The sequence below is a fragment of the Primulina eburnea genome, chromosome 4 (assembly GCF_022965805.1).
Source record: "Primulina eburnea isolate SZY01 chromosome 4, ASM2296580v1, whole genome shotgun sequence".
Lineage (NCBI taxonomy): Eukaryota > Viridiplantae > Streptophyta > Magnoliopsida > Lamiales > Gesneriaceae > Primulina > Primulina eburnea.
In genome coordinates this window covers 7165109-7188050 of record NC_133104.1, presented here as the reverse complement: position 1 = coordinate 7188050, position 22942 = coordinate 7165109, and the positions used below count along the sequence as shown (strand labels likewise).

General features: G+C 36.0%; 1 protein-coding gene across 1 annotated transcript; it reads left to right on the top strand.

Annotated features, from left to right (window-relative positions):
* Nucleotides 1-883: 883 nt before the first annotated feature.
* Nucleotides 884-3129, top strand: LOC140830822 (indole-3-acetic acid-amido synthetase GH3.6-like). Its single transcript, XM_073194319.1, has 3 exons — nt 884-1300; nt 1373-2289; nt 2387-3129. Exons 1-3 carry the CDS (start codon nt 978-980, stop codon nt 2971-2973), a joined length of 1827 nt encoding a protein of 608 aa, XP_073050420.1. The 5' UTR covers nt 884-977; the 3' UTR covers nt 2974-3129.
* The last annotated feature ends 19813 nt before the right edge of the window (nt 3130-22942 follow it).

Genomic DNA, 22942 nt, shown 5'->3' with positions numbered 1-22942 from the left:
TCCTATTGATATCCACAATAAAAAGTAATATTCTTTGTATAAAAAGTTATACTTTATTCACGGATGACCCAAATAAGAGATCCGTCTCACAAATATGATCCGTGAGACCGTCTCACACAAGTTTTTGCCTAAATTCTTTTGTCCAATCTCAAATTAGTTATTTAAAATTAATTTTATAAATTAATGCAAGAAAATCTTTGTATTTCTAGGAGTACACACAAGATCTCTAATTTTCTTGAAATCTTTACCTTCACCACCCCCAAAGAGAACTCATCTCTTGTGGGGACAATGGACATCCATATTTAGCATGCATGATTTATTGAAAATTTTAAATCTTTACCACTCAATTGAATAATGCTAATAACAAACAAGATGTACTTAGTACAAGGCTACGAATTGGGAAAGACAAATAATGTGAAGCTTAAAAGTTGAATCTCTAAGAGAATAATAAGGAAACAAATGAAACATGCATCCTTATTCACAATAAAACCTTTTACTATATTCAAGAATTACAACCTTTTAAATAGCGATATCTTATTTATAATATATAGTACCAAAAGTCTAAGTTTGAGACAAAATCTCGAATTCTCAATTATAATAATATAACTTCGGGATTAGAAGGAAATTCTTCACAAATATTGCTATTTTTCCTTCTAAAGCCGAAGTTATATCATCACAATTGAGAATTCGAGATTTTGTCCCAAACTTAGACTTTCGGTGCTTATAAGTTATATGTAAGATATTTAAATATAAAAAATAGAGAAAAAGGATTGTCTCTATCCATCATACGCTCGTTACTCGGTTTAAACAGACAATGGTGACCATATTCCTCCCCTCTTCTTCTATATAAGCCCTCAAAGCTTCCATCGCTTCTACAGCTCAGCCTCTCAAGCTCCCTCTATAAGCATATATGTATATATACATCTATACATACACAACGAGTTCACCAAGAGCTTCCATTTTCTGTGCTGAAAACCATGCCTGAGGCGCCAATGGAAGTTTCGAATCACACTGAATATAGTGTGGCTGAAAACAATAAGAATAAGCTAGAGTTCATCGAGGAAGCCACCAAGAATGCGGATGAGATTCAAAGGAAAGTTCTCGCTGAAATCCTGTCCAGGAATGCCAATGTTGAGTACATGAAAAGGCATGGCCTTAATGGGCGGATTGACAGGGAAACTTTCAAGAGAATCATGCCTGTCATCACTTATGAGGACATTTTGCCTGATATCAACCGCATAGCCAATGGGGATACCTCTCCCATTATCTGTTCCGAGCCCATCTCCGAATTCTTGACGAGGTGTGTGTATTTGATATGAAACTTGAGTTTTAAACAAGTTTGAATATTTATTTTAGGTTGTTCTTTGTGCAGTTCTGGGACGTCAGGTGGGGAGAGAAAGGTGATGCCCACCATTGAAGAGGAGATGGGGAGAAGATCATTGATTTACAGTCTTTTAATGCCTGTGATGAGCCAATTTGTGCCTGGCTTAGAGGAGGGAAAAGGAATGTATTTCTTGTTCATAAAATGTGAGACCAAGACACCAGGTGGGCTACCAGCTCGCCCTGTTTTAACCAGCTATTACAAAAGCTCTCATTTCAAGGACAGGCCTTACGACCCCTACACAAAATACACTAGCCCGAATGAAACCATTCTTTGCCCTGATTCTTACCAAAGCATGTATTGTCAGATGCTTTGTGGCCTTTGTCAGAACAAACAAGTCCTCCGAGTTGGGGCGGTCTTCGCCTCCGGGTTCATCCGGGCTATCCGGTTCCTGGAGAAGCACTGGACCCTTCTTTGTCATGACATCAGAACTGGAACCCTCAACTCCATGATCACTGATCAATCGGCGAGGGAGGCGGTGATGCGGATCAACAAACCCGACCTGAATCTTGCTGATTTCATCGAGGCCGAATGCAGGAAGGATAGCTGGCAGGGGATCATCACCAGGTTGTGGCCTAATACGAAATACATTGATGTTATTGTGACGGGGACAATGTCACAGTACATACCGACTCTCGAGTTTTATAGCAATGGATTGCCTCTTGTGTGCACAATGTATGCCTCTTCCGAGTGTTATTTCGGTGTGAATCTCAACCCCCTTTGCAAGCCTAGTGATGTGGCTTACACTCTTATCCCAACCGTGGCCTATTTCGAATTCTTGCCGGTGGAACGTAACAATGGCGGCATGCTTAAGCCCCATAATGATCAGAAGGAACAACAAGATTTGGTTGACTTGGTTGATGTCAAGATTGGACAGGAATATGAGCTTGTCGTCACCACTTATGCTGGTAAAATTCAAAAGAATTAGTAGTATATTCTTGAATGGTTTTGTTGAATAAAGATTCTCACGATGTTTTCTTTAACTATATTTCTATCTTATTGCAGGGCTGTATAGGTATAGAGTTGGTGATGTGCTTCGGGTGGCAGGTTTCAAGAACAATGCACCTGAATTCAACTTCATTTGCAGAAAAAATGTAGTCTTAAGCATCGATACCGATAAAACTAATGAAGTTGAGCTGCAAAATGCTGTCAAGAATGCGGTCAGCCATCTGATGCCATTCGATGCATGTCTCACCGAGTACACGAGCTACGCCGATACCACCACAATCCCAGGCCACTATGTCCTATGTTGGGAGCTCAGCCACAAAGGCTCCCCGCAAATCCCTGCATCAATATTCAAAGACTGTTGCCTGACCATCGAAGAGTCACTCAACTCTGTTTACCGCCAGAACCGAGTTTTCGAGGCTATAGGTCCTCTCGAGATCAAAGTGGTGGAAGTTGGGACCTTTGATAAGCTCATGGACTATGCCATTAGCCTAGGTGCTTCGATTAATCAGTACAAAACGCCCCGATGTGTGAAATTCGCTCCCATCGTCGAGCTCTTGAACTCGCGGGTCGTGTCGACTTACTTCAGTCCAAAGTGCCCGAAATGGACTACTCCTGCCCTCAAGCAATGGACTGATATCAAATGAAAAGCTTGAATTTTTTCTTTGATCAGTTATAGTATTAGAACTTGATGGCTCCTGCTTAATTTAACCAATTGTTGTTGTGTCTCCTTCCTCTAAAATCAGCATAAGCAGCACTTATGTCTCAACAAGGTTTTATTTCTTTAAACTTAGAACTCGCAACACATTACAACTCGAAGAAAATAACATGCTAAAATTGTCTTAAAACTACACAATTAAAAATCTTAACTAATTAAGATATGAATTATAAATCAATATATAACAGATAACATAATTGTCAGTCGCTAGATGAAACTACAATCAACCACGCTCTCATTCTATACATCAAATAGTTAGAAAAGGAAGTTTATACATCAATACATGTATAGTGTAATTTATATAAAATAAATCGAACTAAACTTTGAACATAACTTATCATAAAATAAATACTTAGTTTGAGTAACAGTGGCTTCAAAATACTATTAATTGTTCATTAATATTCATCTCACACTATCCCCAATGAAAGGATGCATAATGAATATTGTATCCTTCATTAGATGTCATAAATGTATATTTTACCTATTTGTTTCACCCTACCCGTGCATGCACTGCCTGCACGGGCAATGCACGGCTCGGATTACTCCACATGAGTGATCCGGACCCACCTCCATGTAAAAAAAAAAAAAATTGACTCGGAAAAATTCGAGCCGTTGGATCGACCTCTGCGGGCACTAGGTCGACCGAACCATATTTTACCTCGTCCCAACAAATGTCTTGAAACACCATTTAAAGTGTTTCCGACCGTAGTACGAACTTGTATTAGAGCATGTTATCATCTCCTAAGTTGTACTGTTTCATGTCCCTGATTTTCGAATTCTGTTGTCACAAAAATAAATGCATGTAAAAATTTTGGAGGAGGTCGCTTGTGTGACGGTCTCACGAATCTTTATATGTGAGACGGGTCAATACTACCGATATTCACAATAAAAGTAATACTCTTAGCATAAAAAATAATTTTTTTTCATGGATGACCCAAATAAGATATATATCTCACAAAATACGACCCGTGAGACAGTCTCACACAAGTTTTTGTCAAAATTTTGATGTGTTTACAAGTGACATGTTCGCAAACACCGCTATATTCAACATTAATGTCTTGTGATAATGGATAACTTCAGTAAATTATTCTTGCATTACATTTATCGATCCTAATAGAGATGGGTGGTATTTTCACGTTAATGTGTTAGTTGTGACAGGTAAAATTTTAAAGATACAAATAATATATAGAAAACCTTCTTTTCGAAAGCTTCTTTTCAGAGATTTCGGATAAAATTGGAACAGAAAATGTTTATTTATTTATTTATAATATATAAACTAATGTTGCTTTCTCTGTAAAACCCAGCGGCTCCATTCTTTGTATTTTGTTTTATAATAATAGTTGAAGCAAACAATCGGAATCTTTGACTCATCTAACTGCAGTGCATTGTGCAGTCCCGCTGGATTAAAGAGAATTCCACATATCACTATTGGTGGACAGTGGTTCGACACAGGTAAATTAATTATAACAATTTTTTTGACAGTATAATTATAACAAAATTAATATGGAGTGGTCTATCAATTTTCTGAAGCATATTTTTTATCCGATTCGATTATGAACAAATATTATTTTTAATCTTTAAAGTATTTTTTATTTTATATATGAATTGGAACGACCCAATTTTCAAATACGATTCGGTGAGACTTACACAAATAATTATGTATTATAATTATTGTGTTTTCTGAAGTTACACTTCGGGTCCTAGTTATGTGAATGTAGAAGGTATTATTATAAAACTTTTATAGGGTTGGACTCGGCTGGACTTAAAATTATTCTTTATTCAATATGTATTCCATAGGATCTCCCGATTTTTAGATTGCATTGAATAGTTGGATTTGAAGTTAAGGATTTGAAATTTAAATCTATAATTATGAAAACATTGGTTTGATTTTGTAAATTATTATTTGGATTATAGTAGATTTCATATTCATTTCAATATGAAATCATTCTTTCAAGTACTTTTTAAAAATTCAAATCTTTCAATCCCTACCCTATCATCTCCACCCTGTAGGAACTATGAGATCATCCCAAAGGGGTCTTCGGCATCCAAGGGTCACAGACCAACCATAGAATCATGTTCAATAAGTGGAACGTATTAGCTGTCGGTTCCCACGTTGAACAGTAAAGGTCGGAGAAGGACAATCACTCATTCTTAAAATCAACGGTCTTAATTCTTAAGATCAAAGAGTCGGGTGGAAAAAAGTGGGGAGGGGGGGGAACTCTCCGTTCGTGTCAATAGACAAACATATTTATGCTCTTGCTAGACTTGATCATCTCATAGTTCTTTATGTATTCACCATTTTTTTATTTTACTCGATAACTCCGGACTTTCTCGATCGGTTTCCACTTCATAAAAAAAAAAAAAGAGGTAGATTTGTGTCAAATCATTAACACGAACCATATCCTACAATCCAATTTGCAAAAAATCCACACTGATTTTTCAAAAAAATAAAAAAAACATAGTAACTATCAAAACATGCTCTTACAGATTCATTATTATTCAAAAGCAGGGGCGGATCTTTCTTATTGGGGGGACACTTAGTTTATTTTGCGACGGTTTTTGAGAAAACCGTCGCCATATAGCGACGGTTATAAGAAACTGTCGCGGTTTTTGCGACGGTTTTAATAAACCGTCGCAGAATTTGCGACGGTTTTTGTGAACCAAGATTCGAAATCGGGCGGATCAAACATTGTTATTGGCTTTAGCCACTGAGATACATGGACGTATCATTCATTTTGGGGGGCCATATGTATATATATCTGTTTATATATTTAGTTTAAAAAAAATTAATATACACTAAAATTTTTTTTAAAATTTTTTGGGAGGGCCGTGGCCCCCGTTCGCCCTACACTAAATCCGCCCCTGTTCAAAAGGAACAGAGAACATAAATTAACTCAGAAATTGCCTCACAATTAAAAACCAAACACGAACATTGGTTGCAGATTTCTTTACTTTCACTCAGACTCTACCCAGACAAATACATAGTTGAGATGTACAATGCATCAATGACATTAATTATTTTAAAATATTATGATTTTTAAATTTATTAATTAATTTAGAATACTAATTTTATAGAGTAGGTCTCTTGTGAGATGATCTCTTGTGAGACGGTCTCACGAATCTTTATCTGTGAGATATGTCAACCATACCGATACTAACAATAAAAAGTAATATTTTTCATTGATGACTAAATAAGATATTCATCTCACGAAATACGAGCTGTGAGACCGTCTCACACGAATTTTTGTTAATATATATTTACTAAAATAAGTTTTTATTAACATATAAACAGAGAGGCGTAAAAGTCGGTAAATATTTAGGGGACCAGCTCTCACTTTCTGCCACGAATCCGTTGACCTCTGTTGTACAAACCACTGTCCTTTTGTTTGTTTTTTATTTCTTTTGGCTGATAAGCATTATTACTTTTGTAAGAATGATTCTGGATTTTTTTTGTCGGGGTATTAATTTTTGGGTAATTTGTAGAAAAATACATCTGTGCAAGATTAATTTAAGATTCAGTACCCAACAGTTTTTTTTTTAAATTTAGTACCTGACAAAACACCAACTTAGCTTTTACTACATATTTCATGCTTTTTTACATTTTTACCCTTTCAATTAATAAAAAAAAGTATATAAATACTTATTTTGGTTGCACATCTTCTCTTTCCACTCATCAATCCCGATTCATTTGGATGACTTGTATATTTAATTTAAATATTTTTATTAAAAAAAAACAAATTTACAACTAATTGAATTTTTTGAAATACTTAGTTTTACTTATGAAATACTTAATTTCAATTTTAAAATACTTGATTTAGTAAATGAAATACTCAGAATGTTTATTAAAAACTGGATATTCGAATATGCATTTAAATAAAAACCGCAACTAATTGAATTTTTTGAAATACTTAGTTTTACTTGTAAAATACTTAATTTCAATTTTAAAATACTTGATTTAGTAAATGAAATACTCAGAATGTGTATTAAAAACCTGGATATTCGAGTATGCATTTAAAAAAAAAAACTTTACGCAACTAATTGAATTTTTTGAAATACTTAGTTTTACTTATGAAATACTTAATTTAAATTTTAAAATACTTGATTTAATAAATGAAATACTCAGAATGTGTATTAAAAAGCTGGATATTCGAATATGCATTTAAAAAAAAAATCGTAACAAACTGAATTTTTTGAAATACTTAGTTTTACTTGGGAAATACTTACTTTTAATTTTAAAACTACTTGATTTAGAAAATGAAATACTCAGAATGTGTATTAAAAACTGGATATTCGAATATGCATTTTAAAAAAAAAAACAAATTCGCAACTAATTGAATTTTTGAAATACTTAGTTTTACTTATGAAATACTTAATTTTAATTTTAAAATACTTGATTTATTAAATGAAATACTCAGAATGTGTATTAAAAAGCTGGATATTCGAATATGCATTTAAAAAACAAAAACAAATTCGCAACTAATTGAATTTTTTGAAATACTTAGTTTTATTTGTGAAATACTTAATTTAAATTTTAAAATACTTGATTTAGTAAATGAAATACTCAGAATGTGTATTAAAAAGCTGGATATTCGAATATGCATTTTAAAAAAAAATCGTAACTAACTGAATTTTTTGAAATACTTAGTTTTACTTGTGAAATACTTACTTTTAATTTTAAAACTACTTGATTTAGAAAATGAAATACTCAGAATGTGTATTAAAAACTGGATATTCAAATATGCATTTAAAAAAAAACAAATTCGCAAATAATTGAATTTTTGAAATACTTAGTTTTACTTATGAAATACTTAATTTTAATTTTAAAATATTTGATTTATTAAATGAAATACTCAGAATGTGTATTAAAAAGCTGGATATTCGAATATGCATTTAAAAAACAAAAATAAATTCGTAACTAATTGAATTTTTTGAAATACTTAGTTTTATTTGTGAAATACTTAATTGTAATTTTAAAATACTTGATTTAGTAAATGAAATACTCAGAATGTGTATTAAAAAACTGGATATTCGAATAAACATTTTAAAAAAAAATCGCAACTAATTGAATTTTTTGAAATACTTAGTTTTACTTGTGAAATACTTAATTTTAATTTTAAAATACTTGATTTAGTAAATGAAATACTCAGAATGTGTATTAAAAAGCTAGATATTCGAATATGCATTTAAAAAAAAAAAAACAAATTCGCAACTAATTGAATTTTTTGAAATACTTAGTTTTACTTGTGAAATAATTAATTTCAATTTTAAAATACTTGATTTTGTAAATGAAATACTCAGAATGTGTATTAAAAAACTGGATATTCGAATATACAACGCAAGTTCACCAAATGCTCGCATTTCCATCCAAGATTCATTTGGATGAAATGTTTATTTCATTTAATTATTTTTTTTTGTTAAAAATCAAATTCGCAACTAAGCATTGAACTTTTTCAAGTACCTAGTTTTACTTGCGAAATACTTAATTTCAATTTTAAAATACTTGATTTGGTAAATGAGATACTCAGAATGAGTATTAAAATACTGGAAATTCGAATATGCAACGTAAGTTCACCAAATGCTCGCATTCTATCCAATATGCATTTGGATGACATGTTCATTTTATTTATATATTTTCTTTATTTTTTTAAAAAAAAAATTCGCAACTAAGTATTGAACTTTTTCAAGTACTTAGTTTTATCTGCGAAATAATTAATTTCAGTTTTAAAATACTTGATTTGGTAGATGAGATACTCATAATGATTATTAAAATACTGGATATTCGAATATGTAGCGTAAATTCACCAAGTGCTCACGTTTCCATCCAAGATGCATTTGGATGACATGTTCAAGGACTTTTCAGCAGCCACAAAGCTTTGAAAAAGAAAAAAGGCTTAGAGCGAAGATTTGAAGATTTCCGGACAATGTTCTTTAAGAGAATATCCCGTGATAGGAACAAGTAACTTAATCCGTGTATTTAAAATTTACAGATAAATATGAAGTCGGATATACGTCGATAGTCATAGTTCAGTAGGTCGAAAGCTAGTGGATTTAATAAAACGACATGCAATTCACCCTTGATAAATAATTAAAGAGATTTAATTACTTCACTGAGTTGAATTAGTTTGGCATAGCTTGAGAGGGCGTGTAGTAGCCCGAATTCCAAATTGGGTAATTAACGGATTAATGGTGATTAAGAAGGTTTAATGTGTAATTTTGACCGTGGTCATGATCGGACGGACCGAAGATGGTTCGGTAGCACCGAAGAGTTCGGACGATCCGAAGTGGGTTCGGTGGATCCGATCATGAGGTGTCAAGAGTTGATCGACACGTCAGTTTGCATGCAAGTTCGGATGATCCGAAGTGTAGGTTCGGTGGATCCGATCATGAGGTGTCAAGAGCCGATAGACACGTAGGAGTTCGGACGTTCCGAAGTGGGTCCGGTGGATCCGAACATAGCCTATAAATAGTGCTCGGATTTCCTCATTTGGCATTGCAAATTCTTGAGTTGTGTCTCATATTTGAGAAGTTTGGAAGGTTTCTAGGGTTAGTTGTCGGTCGAGCGATAGCCAAGAGCTGCCAGGATTGGTAGCGTAGCGACGCCTGAGTTACGAGGCAATCGACATCAAAGGGCTGTCGACGGACGAAGGTAAACCCTAAACCTTTGGTAGTACTGGTTTTGCTAGTCGAGCATGGTAGTATTGTTCATTGGGTATGCTTTTGATGCGTAGGCTTGTTCTAGACCTGATTAGCGGTGTTGCGTAAGGCTAGGCTTGCTGTGATAGAGGTACGAAAGTACTATCCGAGATATCCTGGTCGAGTATACATCCTTATATGTGTTGCATGATTATGTGATGCATTGATATATGTCATATGATGCATGTTATTATGTCACGTTTTATGATGCATGTCGCATTTCATGTTGAGCCGTATCTCCTTCGAGATAGCCTTTACTGTTGAGCTGTATCTCTTTCGAGATAAGCTATATCTTGTGGGGCCGCTCAGCCCTGTCTTGTCTTGTGGACGCATGGACACCGAGAGTACACAGTGGCCGACGGGTCCGGAGGGCTTCGGTGATCCGGGACATTTTAGGTCCACGTCTGTTCTTGTAGTGGATGCAGTGACCCAGAGGAGTACCGCGCGGCACTATCCACTTGGCGCCTCTAGACTGAGCATTTTGAGATCCTTTGTTACTCCTGTTTCTTGACTACCCTGGTATCATATCATAGCATGTGCATTTCATATAGGCTTGTATACTCATGCTTTTGTACTGGGCGTTCTTATCGCTCACGTCCTCGGTTTTGTTTATCTTGGACACCCCATTCCCACGGGGCAGGCCTCAGGTTGGACAGCTCAGGAGGAGGAGGAGGAGGACGTTGAGTAGCTGGTTGGTTTAGTTCTTCGGTATCTTTTTGATTCGATATGGTTGTACCGTATATTTCCTTTTAGTTTAGTTGTCCTGGATTTTCGATTGGGTTGTATAACTATCTTTTAGTGACAGTTTTCCGCCTTTATTTCTGATTGTTTTTAATTAAGTTAATCGCATGCTTAGTTCTTGATTAGTAGGTGATTCTGGAACGGGTCACTACATTTATGGTATCAGAGCATGCTTACGATTTTGGGATATAGATTCTGTTTTGGGATTTTCGTTGACCATTTTACCATTTTCCCCATTCTATCTTGTAGCGATGGCTGACCACTTTGGTGATGAGAGTAGTCAGGGAAGTGTAGGTCGTTGGGGTGACCAGGACGATCGTAGGCGTCATCGTGAACATCGTCATCGTCGGGATGGTCCTAGGCGTTTTGATTTGCACCGTTTCATTCAGATGGGGCCTAAGCCTTTAGTCGGCGGTGAGACTCCCGATGATGCTGAGGATTGGTTAGAGCGCATGGAGAGTTGTTTCCGTGCATTCCAGTGCTCCGAGGAGCAGCAGATGGAGACCCTTGGTTTTCTTCTCGAAGGTCGTGCGCGCAAGTGGTGGCGATCGACTTCTGCGCCGATAGTCCAGTCTCAGGGTAGGGTGACTTGGGCCGATTTCCGTGCAGCTTTCATGCAGCTGTATTTTCCTCCAGCCCTTCGCCAGGCAAAGACGATTGAGCTCCTGAATCTTAAGCAGGGGAGTATGTCTGTTGATGAATATCAGCAGAAGTTCTTCGAGTTGTTACCCTTTGCCCCTCATATCAGTGGCAGTTCTGAGGCCAAGTATGACCATTTCCTCCAGGGTCTTAACCAGGAGATTTTTGATCGAGTCACTGTCTGTGATAATCCTACTTCGTATGATGGGTTAGTGAACCGGTGTCGCCAGGCAGAGATCAGTCTCCAGCGTGGTAGGGCTATTCTTTCTTCTAGACCTCCGAGTACTTTGAGCCCTCGATCTCAGTCTTTCAAGAAGTCAGGTTCTTCTTCTTCTGGATCTGGATCACGGTCTAGCGGTGTTTTCCGCTTTGGTAAGAAGAAGGTTTCTTGTGTGCATTGTGGGAAGAACCATCCATCGGAGCAATGCCGATCAGCCGCGGGAGCTTGTTTTCAGTGCGGAGAGATGGGTCATCTCAAGAAAAATTGTCCTCAGTTGCGAGGTGGAGCAGGATCTGGTTCTGGATCTCAGACGACTGTTCAGCAGAGGAGGCAGGGTCAGGCAGTGGGTAGTTCAAATCTTCGACCTCGTGCCCAAGGTCAGGTTTTTGCGCTGAACCAGGATCAGGCTGCAGATGAAACGGAGAGAGTCATAGCAGGTACTTTTCGTTTATGTGGTATTCCTGCTTTTGTTCTTATTGATACTGGAGCATCACATTCATTCATTTCTGCACGATTTGTTAAGCGTCATAAGTTACCGTATGTTTCTCTAGACGTCATTCTTTCTGTTTCTACTCCGATGGGTCATTCGGTGTTAGCGAAGCGTCTAGTGATGGGTTGTCCCTTAGATTTTGAGGGTAACGAATTGATTGCGAATCTTATGATCCTAGAGATGGAAGATTTTGATTGTATTCTAGGTATAGACCTATTGACTACCTACCGAGCTACCGTGGATTGTTACCAGAAGCTTGTTCAGTTTCGTACGACTGAGAGCTCTAGTTGGTTTTTCTATGGTGAGGGAGCGCGACCTCCGATGCCAGTGGTATCTGCTCTGAAAGCCTGTCGTGCTTTAGAGGCGGGCGGGGAAGGCTACCTCATCTATGCGATTGATTCCTCCACAGGTAGTGTTGGTATAGAGGATATTCCAGTGGTTTGTGAATTTCCTGATGTTTTCCCAGATGAGATTCCTGGTTTTCCTCCGGTTAGAGAGGTGGAATTTGGCATTGAGTTAATGCCAGGGACTGCACCGATTTCTCGTGCCCCCTATCGTCTTGCTCCGTCAGAGATGAGAGAATTGAAGCAGCAATTGCAGGATCTTCTTGATAAAGGTTATATTCGCCCGAGTGTTTCACCCTGGGGAGCTCCAGTCTTGTTTGTCAAGAAGAAAGATGGATCTATGCGATTGTGCATTGATTATCGCCAGCTGAATCGTGTGACGATCAAAAACAAGTATCCATTACCTCGTATCGATGATTTGTTCGATCAGCTTCAGGGTACCTCTGTTTACTCCAAGATTGACTTGCGATCGGGTTATCATCAGATGAGAGTTAGAGATGATGATATTTCCAAGACTGCATTTCGTACTCGATATGGGCATTACGAGTTTCTAGTTATGCCATTTGGATTGACGAATGCGCCAGCAGTGTTCATGGATCTGATGAATCGAGTCTTTCGGGATTTTCTAGATCAGTTTGTTGTGGTTTTCATCGACGATATCTTGATTTATTCTCACAGTGTGGAAGAGCATATCCAGCACTTGAGGATTGTGTTGCAGATTCTTCGCGAGAAGCAATTGTATGCTAAGCTGAGTAAGTGCGAGTTCTGGATTGATCGTGTAGTATTTCTTGGTCATGTGATTTCCAAGGAAGGAATTTCTGTGGATCCCAGCAAGATTGAGGCAGTGCTGAATTGGTCACGTCCGACGACGGTGGCTGAGATCCGTAGTTTTCTAGGTCTGGCAGGGTATTATCGTCGCTTCATCGTGAATTTCTCTCAGGTAGCTAGACCATTGACGCAACTTACTCGGAAGGATGTTCCATTTGAGTGGTCATCTGAGTGCGAAGATAGTTTCAGAGAGCTTCGTCGACTTCTGACTTCTGCACCTGTTTTGGCGTTACCGTCAGGATCTGATGGTTTCAGTGTTTACACCGATGCCTCTTTTCAAGGCTTAGGGTGTGTGTTGACGCAGAATGATCATGTGATCGCTTACGCATCCAGGCAGTTAAAACCTCACGAGGAAAAGTATCCTATTCATGATCTAGAATTAGCTGCTATTGTATTTGCGCTAAAAATCTGGCGTCATTATTTGTACGGGGTTAAGTTTGAAATTTTTACTGATCATAAGAGTCTGAAGTATCTGTTCACTCAGGCTGAGTTGAACATGAGACAACGTCGTTGGATGGATCTACTTAAAGATTATGACTGCGAGATCAAGTACCATCCAGGTTCTGCGAATCTCACAGCCGATGCTCTTAGTCGCAAGGTGAGAGTCTCTGCACGTCAGATCAGTGCTATGATTAGTACTATCCAGGATTGTTGTTCGTTGGGATTTAATTTCAAACATCGGAAAGGTATGGAGAGCATTCGTGTTGCTACCATTTTATCTGAGCCAGCTTTGTTCGCTCGGATTCGAGATGCACAGATGTCTGATCTCAAGACTCAGATATTAGCCCGATTGGTTGGTGGAGATAGCAATTTCCATTATCAGTCTAATGGTCTTCTGTGTTTGTCTAATCGGGTTGTGGTACCAGAGGATGATACTTTGAGGGAAGAGATCTTATCTCAGGCACATCGAAGCAAGTTGAGTGTCCATCCAGGAAGCAACAAGATGTATAAAGATTTGAGGACACGATTTTGGTGGAAAGGGATGAAGCGCAGCGTTTATCAGTTTGTTTCCAAGTGTCTGGTTTGTCAGCAGGTTAAGGCAGAGCACCGTCGACCGGGAGGATTATTGCTGAACTTACCTATTCCTGAATGGAAGTGGGAGCATATCGCGATGGATTTCATTACTCACTTACCATTGTCTTCGAGGAATAGTGATGCTATTTGGGTAGTGGTGGATCGACTCACCAAGTCTGCTCATTTTCTGCCATATAACCGTGATTTCACTTTCGATCGTATGGCTCGATTGTACATTCAAGAGATTGTACGTTTGCATGGGGTGCCAGTTAGTATTGTCAGTGACAGAGATCCTCGTTTTACCTCACGATTTTGGGGCAGTTTTCAGTCAGCATTGGGCACTTCACTAAGTTTAAGTACAGCTTATCATCCAGAGACCGACGGTCAGACGGAGAGGACTATCCGTACACTTGAGGATATGATGCGAGCTTGTGTGATGGATTTCGGAACCGCTTGGCAAGATCATTTGCCTTTGATTGAGTTCGCGTACAACAACAGCTATCATCGTAGTATTGGTATGGCACCATTTGAGGCGTTGTATGGGCAACGTTGTCGTACTCCATTATTTTGGGATGAAGTTGGGGAACGACATGTTGAGGGACCGGAGTTAGTCCAGCAGGCTATTGATAAGATTGCAATAATCAAGAAACGGATTAAGATCGCTCAGGATCGACAGGCTAGTTATGCGAACACCAAGCGGCGACCTCTTTATTTTCAGCCAGGTGAGAAAGTGTTTCTCCGAGTTTCGCCTTTTCGCAGGATTTTGAGATTTGGTCTCAAGGGTAAGCTGTCTCCAAGATTTATTGGTCCATTTGAAATATTGGAAAGCGTGGGAGATTTGGCTTACAGACTTGCTTTGCCGCCGTACCTATCAAGTATTCATGATGTGTTCCACGTATCTTTGTTGAGACGATACGTAGCAGATGAGTCTCACATTTTGCATCCCTCTGAAGTTCAACTAAATTCAGATTTGTCTTACGTGGAACGACCGGTGCGGATCCTCGATCGCAAAGACAAGGTGTTGCGGAATAAGATCATTCCTCTTGTCTTAGTTCAGTGGCAGCGCAGAGGCACTGAAGAAGCCACTTGGGAGCTAGAGAGTCGTATGCGTTCGGAGCATCCAGAGCTCTTTTGAGTTATGCTTTGTATATGTTTGTGTTTTCAGTTGTAATCGAAATATCAGTTGTATTCAACAACCATTGAGATGTAATAACGATGTTGTTATTTCGTTTTGTTCATCCTCTAAGCCTGATTTCGAGGACGAAATCTTTTAAGGGGGGGAGAATGTAGTAGCCCGAATTCCAAATTGGGTAATTAACGGATTAATGGTGATTAAGAAGGTTTAATGTGTAATTTTGACCGTGGTCATGATCGGACGGACCGAAGATGGTTCGGTAGCACCGAAGAGTTCGGACGATCCGAAGTGGGTTCGGTGGATCCGATCATGAGGTGTCAAGAGTTGATCGACACGTCAGTTTGCATGCAAGTTCGGATGATCCGAAGTGTAGGTTCGGTGGATCCGATCATGAGGTGTCAAGAGCCGATAGACACGTAGGAGTTCGGACGTTCCGAAGTGGGTTCGGTGGATCCGAACATAGCGTATAAATAGTGCTCGGATTTCCTCATTTGGCATTGCAAATTCTTGAGTTGTGTCTCATATTTGAGAAGTTTGGAAGGTTTCTAGGGTTAGTTGTCGGTCGAGCGATAGCCAAGAGCTGCCAGGATTGGTAGCGTAGCGACGCCTGAGTTACGAGGCAATCGACATCAAAGGGCTGTCGACGGACGAAGGTAAACCCTAAACCTTTGGTAGTACTGGTTTTGCTAGTCGAGCATGGTAGTATTGTTCATTGGGTATGCTTTTGATGCGTAGGCTTGTTCTAGACCTGATTAGCGGTGTTGCGTAAGACTAGGCTTGCTGTGATAGAGGTACGAAAGTACTATCCGAGATATCCTGGTCGAGTATACATCCTTATATGTGTTGCATGATTATGTGATGCATTGATATATGTCATATGATGCATGTTATTATGTCACGTTTTATGATGCATGTCGCATTTCATGTTGAGCCGTATCTCCTTCGAGATAGCCTTTACTGTTGAGCTGTATCTCTTTCGAGATAAGCTATATCTTGTGGGGCCGCTCAGCCCTGTCTTGTCTTGTGGACGCATGGACACCGAGAGTACACAGTGGCCGACGGGTCCGGAGGGCTTCGGTGATCCGGGACATTTTAGGTCCACGTCTGTTCTTGTAGTGGATGCAGTGACCCAGAGGAGTACCGCGCGGCACTATCCACTTGGCGCCTCTAGACTGAGCATTTTGAGATCCTTTGTTACTCCTGTTTCTTGACTACCCTGGTATCATATCATAGCATGTGCATTTCATATAGGCTTGTATACTCATGCTTTTGTACTGGGCGTTCTTATCGCTCACGTCCTCGGTTTTGTTTATCTTGGACACCCCATTCCCACGGGGCAGGCCTCAGGTTGGACAGCTCAGGAGGAGGAGGAGGAGGACGTTGAGTAGCTGGTTGGTTTAGTTCTTCGGTATCTTTTTGATTCGATATGGTTGTACCGTATATTTCCTTTTAGTTTAGTTGTCCTGGATTTTCGATTGGGTTGTATAACTATCTTTTGGTGACAGTTTTCCGCCTTTATTTCTGATTGTTTTTAATTAAGTTAATCGCATGCTTAGTTCTTGATTAGTAGGTGATTCTGGAACGGGTCACTACAGGGCGTGTTCAATTGGATATGAAATCTCGTCGAAAGCATAGATCATTGTCGAACCAATTAAGTAGTTTAGCGAGGGGTAAATGAAATACTTAGAATGTTGTATTAAAATACTGGATATTCGAATATGTAACGTAAGTTCACCAAATGCTCGCATTTCCTTTCAAGATACATTTGGATGACATGTTCATTTCATTTTAAAATACTTGATTTAGTAAATGAAATACTCAGAATGTGTATTAAAAAATTGGATATTCGAATATGCATTTAAAAAAAAAAATTCGCAACTAATTGAATTTTTTAAATACTTAGTTTTACTTGTGAATGCTTAATTTTAATTTTAAAATACTTGATTTAGTAGATGAAATACTCATAATGTGTATTAAAAACTGGATATTCAAATATGCATTTAAAAGAAACAAATTCGCAACTAATTGAATTTTTTGAAATACTTAGTTTTACTTGTGAAATAATTAATTTCAATTTTAAAATATTTGATTTTGTAAATGAAATACTCAGAATGTATATTAAAAAACTGGATATTCGAATATGCATTTAAAAAAAGTCGCAACTAATTGAATTTTTTGAAATAATTACTTTTAGTTGTGAAATACTTAATTTTAATTTTTAAAATACTTGATTTAGTAAATGAAATACTCAGAATGTGTATAAAAAACCGGATATTCGAATATACAACGCAAGTTCACCAAATGCTCGCATTTCCATCCAAGATCTATTTGGATGACATGTTCATTTCATTTAATTATTTTTTTATTGTTAAAAAAATAATTTCGCAACTAAGCATTGAACTTTGTCAAGTACTTAGTTTTACTTACGAAATACCTAATTTCAATTTTAAAATACTTGATTTGGTAAATGAGATACTCAGAATGAGTATTAAAATACTGAAAATTCGAATATGCAACGTAAGTTCATCAAATGCTCACATTCTATCCAAGATGCATTTGGATGACATGTTCATTTAATTTAGATATTTTCTTTATTTTTTTTTTAAAAAAATTCGCAACTAAGCATTGAACATTTTGAAGTTTTGCTTGATCACTAAGAATTTTACAATGAAAGTTTTGCTCGATCACTAAACATGGAACATTTTGAAGTACTTACTTTTATTTGCGAAATACCTAATTTTAATTTTAAAATAATTGATTTGGTAATTGAGATACTCATAATATGTGATAGAATACTGGATATTCGAATATGCAACGTAAATTCAGTCATGATTGGCCAGTATTTTAATACAACATTCTAAGTATTTCATTTACCCCTCGCTAAACTACTTAATTCGTTCGACAATGATCTATGCTTTTGACGAGATTTCATATCCAATTGAACACGCCCTCTCAAGCTATGCCAAACTAATTCAACTCAGTGAAGTAATTAAATCTCTTTAATTATTTATCAAGGGTGAATTGCATGTCGTTTTATTAAATCCACTAGCTTTCGACCTACTGAACTATGACTATCGACGTATATCCGACTTCATATTTATCTGTAAATTTTAAATACACGGATTAAGTTACTTGTTCCTATCACGGGATATTCTCTTGAAGAACATTGTCCGGAAATCTACAAATCTTCGCTCTAAGCCTTTTTTCTTTTTCAAAGCTTTGTGGCTGCTGAAAAGTCCTTGAACATGTCATCCAAATGCATCTTGGATGGAAACGTGAGCACTTGGTGAATTTACGCTACATATTCGAATATCCAGTATTTTAATACTCATTATGAGTATCTCATCTACCAAATCAAGTATTTTAAAACTGAAATTAATTATTTCGCAGATAAAACTAAGTACTTGAAAAAGTTCAATACTTAGTTGCGAATTTTTTTTTAAAAAAATAAAGAAAATATATAAATAAAATGAACATGTCATCCAAATGCATCTTGGATAGAATGCGAGCATTTGGTGAACTTACGTTGCATATTCGAATTTCCAGTATTTTAATACTCATTCTGAGTATCTCATTTACCAAATCAAGTATTTTAAAATTGAAATTAGGTATTTCGCAAGTAAAACTAGGTACTTGAAAAAGTTCAATGCTTAGTTGCGAATTTGATTTTTAACAAAAAAAAATAATAATTAAATGAAATAAACATTTCATCCAAATGGATCTTGGATGGAAATGCGAGCATTTGGTGAACTTGCGTTGTATATTCGAATATCCAGTTTTTTAATACACATTCTGAGTATTTCATTTACAAAATCAAGTATTTTAAAATTGAAATTAATTATTTCACAAGTAAAACTAAGTATTTCAAAAAATTCAATTAGTTGCGAATTTGTTTTTTTTTTTTTAAATGCATATTCGAATATCTAGCTTTTTAATACACATTCTGAGTATTTCATTTACTAAATCAAGTATTTTAAAATTAAAATTAAGTATTTCACAAGTAAAACTAAGTATTTCAAAAAATTCAATTAGTTGCGATTTTTTTTTTAAATGTATATTCGAATATCCAGTTTTTTAATACACATTCTGAGTATTTTATTTACTAAATCAAGTATTTTAAAATTACAATTAAGTATTTCACAAATAAAACTAAGAATTTCAAAAAAATAAATTAGTTACGAATTTATTTTTGTTTTTTAAATGCATATTCGAATATCCAGCTTTTTAATACACATTCTGAGTATTTCATTTAATAAATCAAGTATTTTAAAATTAAAATTAAGTATTTCATAAGTAAAACTAAGTATTTCAAAAATTCAATTATTTGCGAATTTGTTTTTTTTTAAATGCATATTTGAATATCCAGTTTTTAATACACATTCTGAGTATTTCATTTTCTAAATCAAGTAGTTTTAAAATTAAAAGTAAGTATTTCACAAGTAAAACTAAGTATTTCAAAAAATTCAGTTAGTTACGATTTTTTTTTTTTAAATGCATATTCGAATATCCAGCTTTTTAATACACATTCTGAGTATTTCATTTACTAAATCAAGTATTTTAAAATTTAAATTAAGTATTTCACCAATAAAACTAAGTATTTCAAAAAATTCAATTAGTTGCGAATTTGTTTTTGTTTTTTAAATGCATATTCGAATATCCAGCTTTTTAATACACATTCTGAGTATTTCATTTAATAAATCAAGTATTTTAAAATTAAAATTAAGTATTTCATAAGTAAAACTAAGTATTTCAAAAATTCAATTAGTTGCGAATTTGTTTTTTTTTTAAATGCATATTCGAATATCCAGTTTTTAATAAACATTCTGAGTATTTCATTTTCTAAATCAAGTAGTTTTAAAATTAAAAGTAAGTATTTCACAAGTAAAACTAAGTATTTCAAAAAATTCAGTTAGTTACGATTTTTTTTTTAAATGCATATTCAAATATCCAGCTTTTTAATACACATTCTGAGTATTTCATTTACTAAATCAAGTATTTTAAAATTTAAATTAAGTATTTCATAAGTAAAACTAAGTATTTCAAAAAATTCAATTAGTTGCGTAAAGTTTTTTTTTAAAATGCATACTCGAATATCCAGGTTTTTAATACACATTCTGAGTATTTCATTTACTAAATCAAGTATTTTAAAATTGAAATTAAGTATTTGACAAGTAAAACTAAGTATTTCAAAAAATTCAATTAGTTGCGGTTTTTTTTTAAATGCATATTCGAATATCCAGTTTTTAATAAACATTCTGAGTATTTCATTTACTAAATCAAGTATTTTAAAATTGAAATTAAGTATTTCATAAGTAAAACTAAGTATTTCAAAAAATTCAATTAGTTGTGAATTTGTTTTTTTTTAATAAAAAATATTTAAATTAAATATACAAGTCATCCAAATGAATCGGGATTGATGAGTGGAAAGAGAAGATGTGCAACCAAAATAAGTATTTATATACTTTTTTTATTAATTGAAAGGGTAAAAATGTAAAAATGCATGAAATATGTAGTAAAAGCTAAGTTGGTGTTTTGTCAGGTACTAAATTTCAAAAAAAAACTGTTGGGTACTGAATGTTAAATTAATCTTGGACAGATGTATTTTTCTACAAATTACCCTTAATTTTTTAAAAAGAAAAAAGAAAATACAAAAATTATTAGAACACTATCCCGAGACAGAGCCTACTGGATGGAGAAGAAGAAGACAATATCGGAAAATTTGTTTTTTTTCTTAAAAGTTGAAATCTGGTTAGTTTTTTAGTTTAAGAAAATACTTAAAATCCCTAAAATACACAAGCAAGTTATAATAAAATGTAGTGGAGGGAAAATAAATCAGAAAGAGCCATATCATATATAAATTCTCCAATATCATTATCCAAGTCACATTCTCCTTCTGCTGCTTCCCTATCCGATAGAAAACACAAAGGCAAAAACTTGTATGAGACGGTCTCACGGGTCGTATTTGTGAGACGAATATCTTATTTGGGTCACGCATGAAAAAATATTACTTTTTATTGTGAATATGAGTAGGGTTGACCCGTCTCACAAATTATTATCCGTCAGACGGTCTCACATGAGACCCACTCAAACACAAAAGGAAGAAAGAACAAATTGAGAATTGAATTTCATAAATTCTCATCTACGATTTACAAGAGGATACTGGACAGAAATACACAATTGTAGCCAATCAAATCTTGACACATTCCTAACAATTCTGTTTTGCTGTTACAACGATTACAACATATTCAAATCTTATCGATAGTTATTTAGGTTTAGCTTAATGGGCCAATGTATGGACTGGACTTCAATCATGGGCTTCCAGTTCTTTAGTTCTCTTAACTTGGCCCCTCAAGCTGAGCAGGGGCGAGCAAACCACGCGAAGCTTGGATCTTAAACGAGCAAAGGCAGCTGCAGTTAAAGGCTTAGTGAGAATGTACGCAGTTTGATCAAATGAGGAGACATGTCGAACACTGAGAGATTTAGCTAAAACCTTTTCCCACACAAAATGGATATCCAATTCAAGGTGTTTAGTGTGATAATGAAGAACATGATTAGCACTTAACGCGATAGTGCTCAGATTATCACACCAAAGAATAGGTTGCTGTGATGAGGTGACATGTAATTCTGAAATAAGAGAGTTAATCCATAATGATTCAGACGTAGCATTGGCCAAGCTACGATATACGGCTTCTGTACTTGAAGGAGAAACAACCGTTTGTTTCTTAAAACACCAGGAGATAGGAGAATTCCCAAGAAACCAGCAAAGACCAGAAACCGATCTTCTACCGTCAGGATCACTGGCCCAATCGTCATTACAATAACCTTTTAAATTAAAAGAAGAAGAAGAATCCAAACTAATATCAAAGCCAAGAGTATCGTTGATATATCGAAGTATTCGTTTGACAACTTTCCAGTGTATATGGAGAGGGGTTTGCATAAAGTGACAGACTTTGTTGACGCTATAGGCAATGTCTGGTCGATTGATTGTTAAGTACTGAAATGCCCCAACTGTGCTTCGATATAATGTGACATCTTCCAAAGCATCACCATCTCTGGAAGACAACTTAACACCCCTGGACATCGGAGTTGGTAAGGCTTTCGCATTACTCATATTTGTTTTGGCAAGAAATTCTCGAGCATACTTCGTTTGATGAAGGAACAAAGATTTATCAGCTGGATAAAGAACTTCAATACCTAAAAAATATGAAAGAACACCAAGATCTTTAAGAGACAATTGATTGTCCAGCTGCCGAATTATCTCCTTAATGTGGTCATGATGGCTTCCTGTAATTAATATATCTTCAACATATACATGAACATAAATAACAGAATCAGAACCAAGTTTGATAAAAAGCGAAGCATCAGCTTTGGACGCAACAAAGCCCATGATTAATAACGCACTCCGAAGACAATCAAACCATGCCCGAGGGGCTTTTTTCAACCCATAAATAGCTTTGTGTAATTTGCAAACCAACAGAGTATTAGAATTCTTGACTTCAAACCCTGGTGGTTGTTGCATATACACCACTTCATTGAGATAGCCATGTATAAATGCATTGTTGACATCCACTTGTTTAATTTTCCATTGCTGAGTAGCAGCAATGCTAAGCACTGTATGTATGGTTGTGGGTTTTACAACTGGGCTGAAGGTTTCATGATAATCAAGCCCCGGAGTTTGATAATATCCTTTGGCTACAAGACGAGCTTAGCGAGCAATAGAACCGTCCAGATGTGTCTTAGTTTTAAAGACCCTACGACAACCAATAATGGGTGTATCATTAGGAACATCAACCA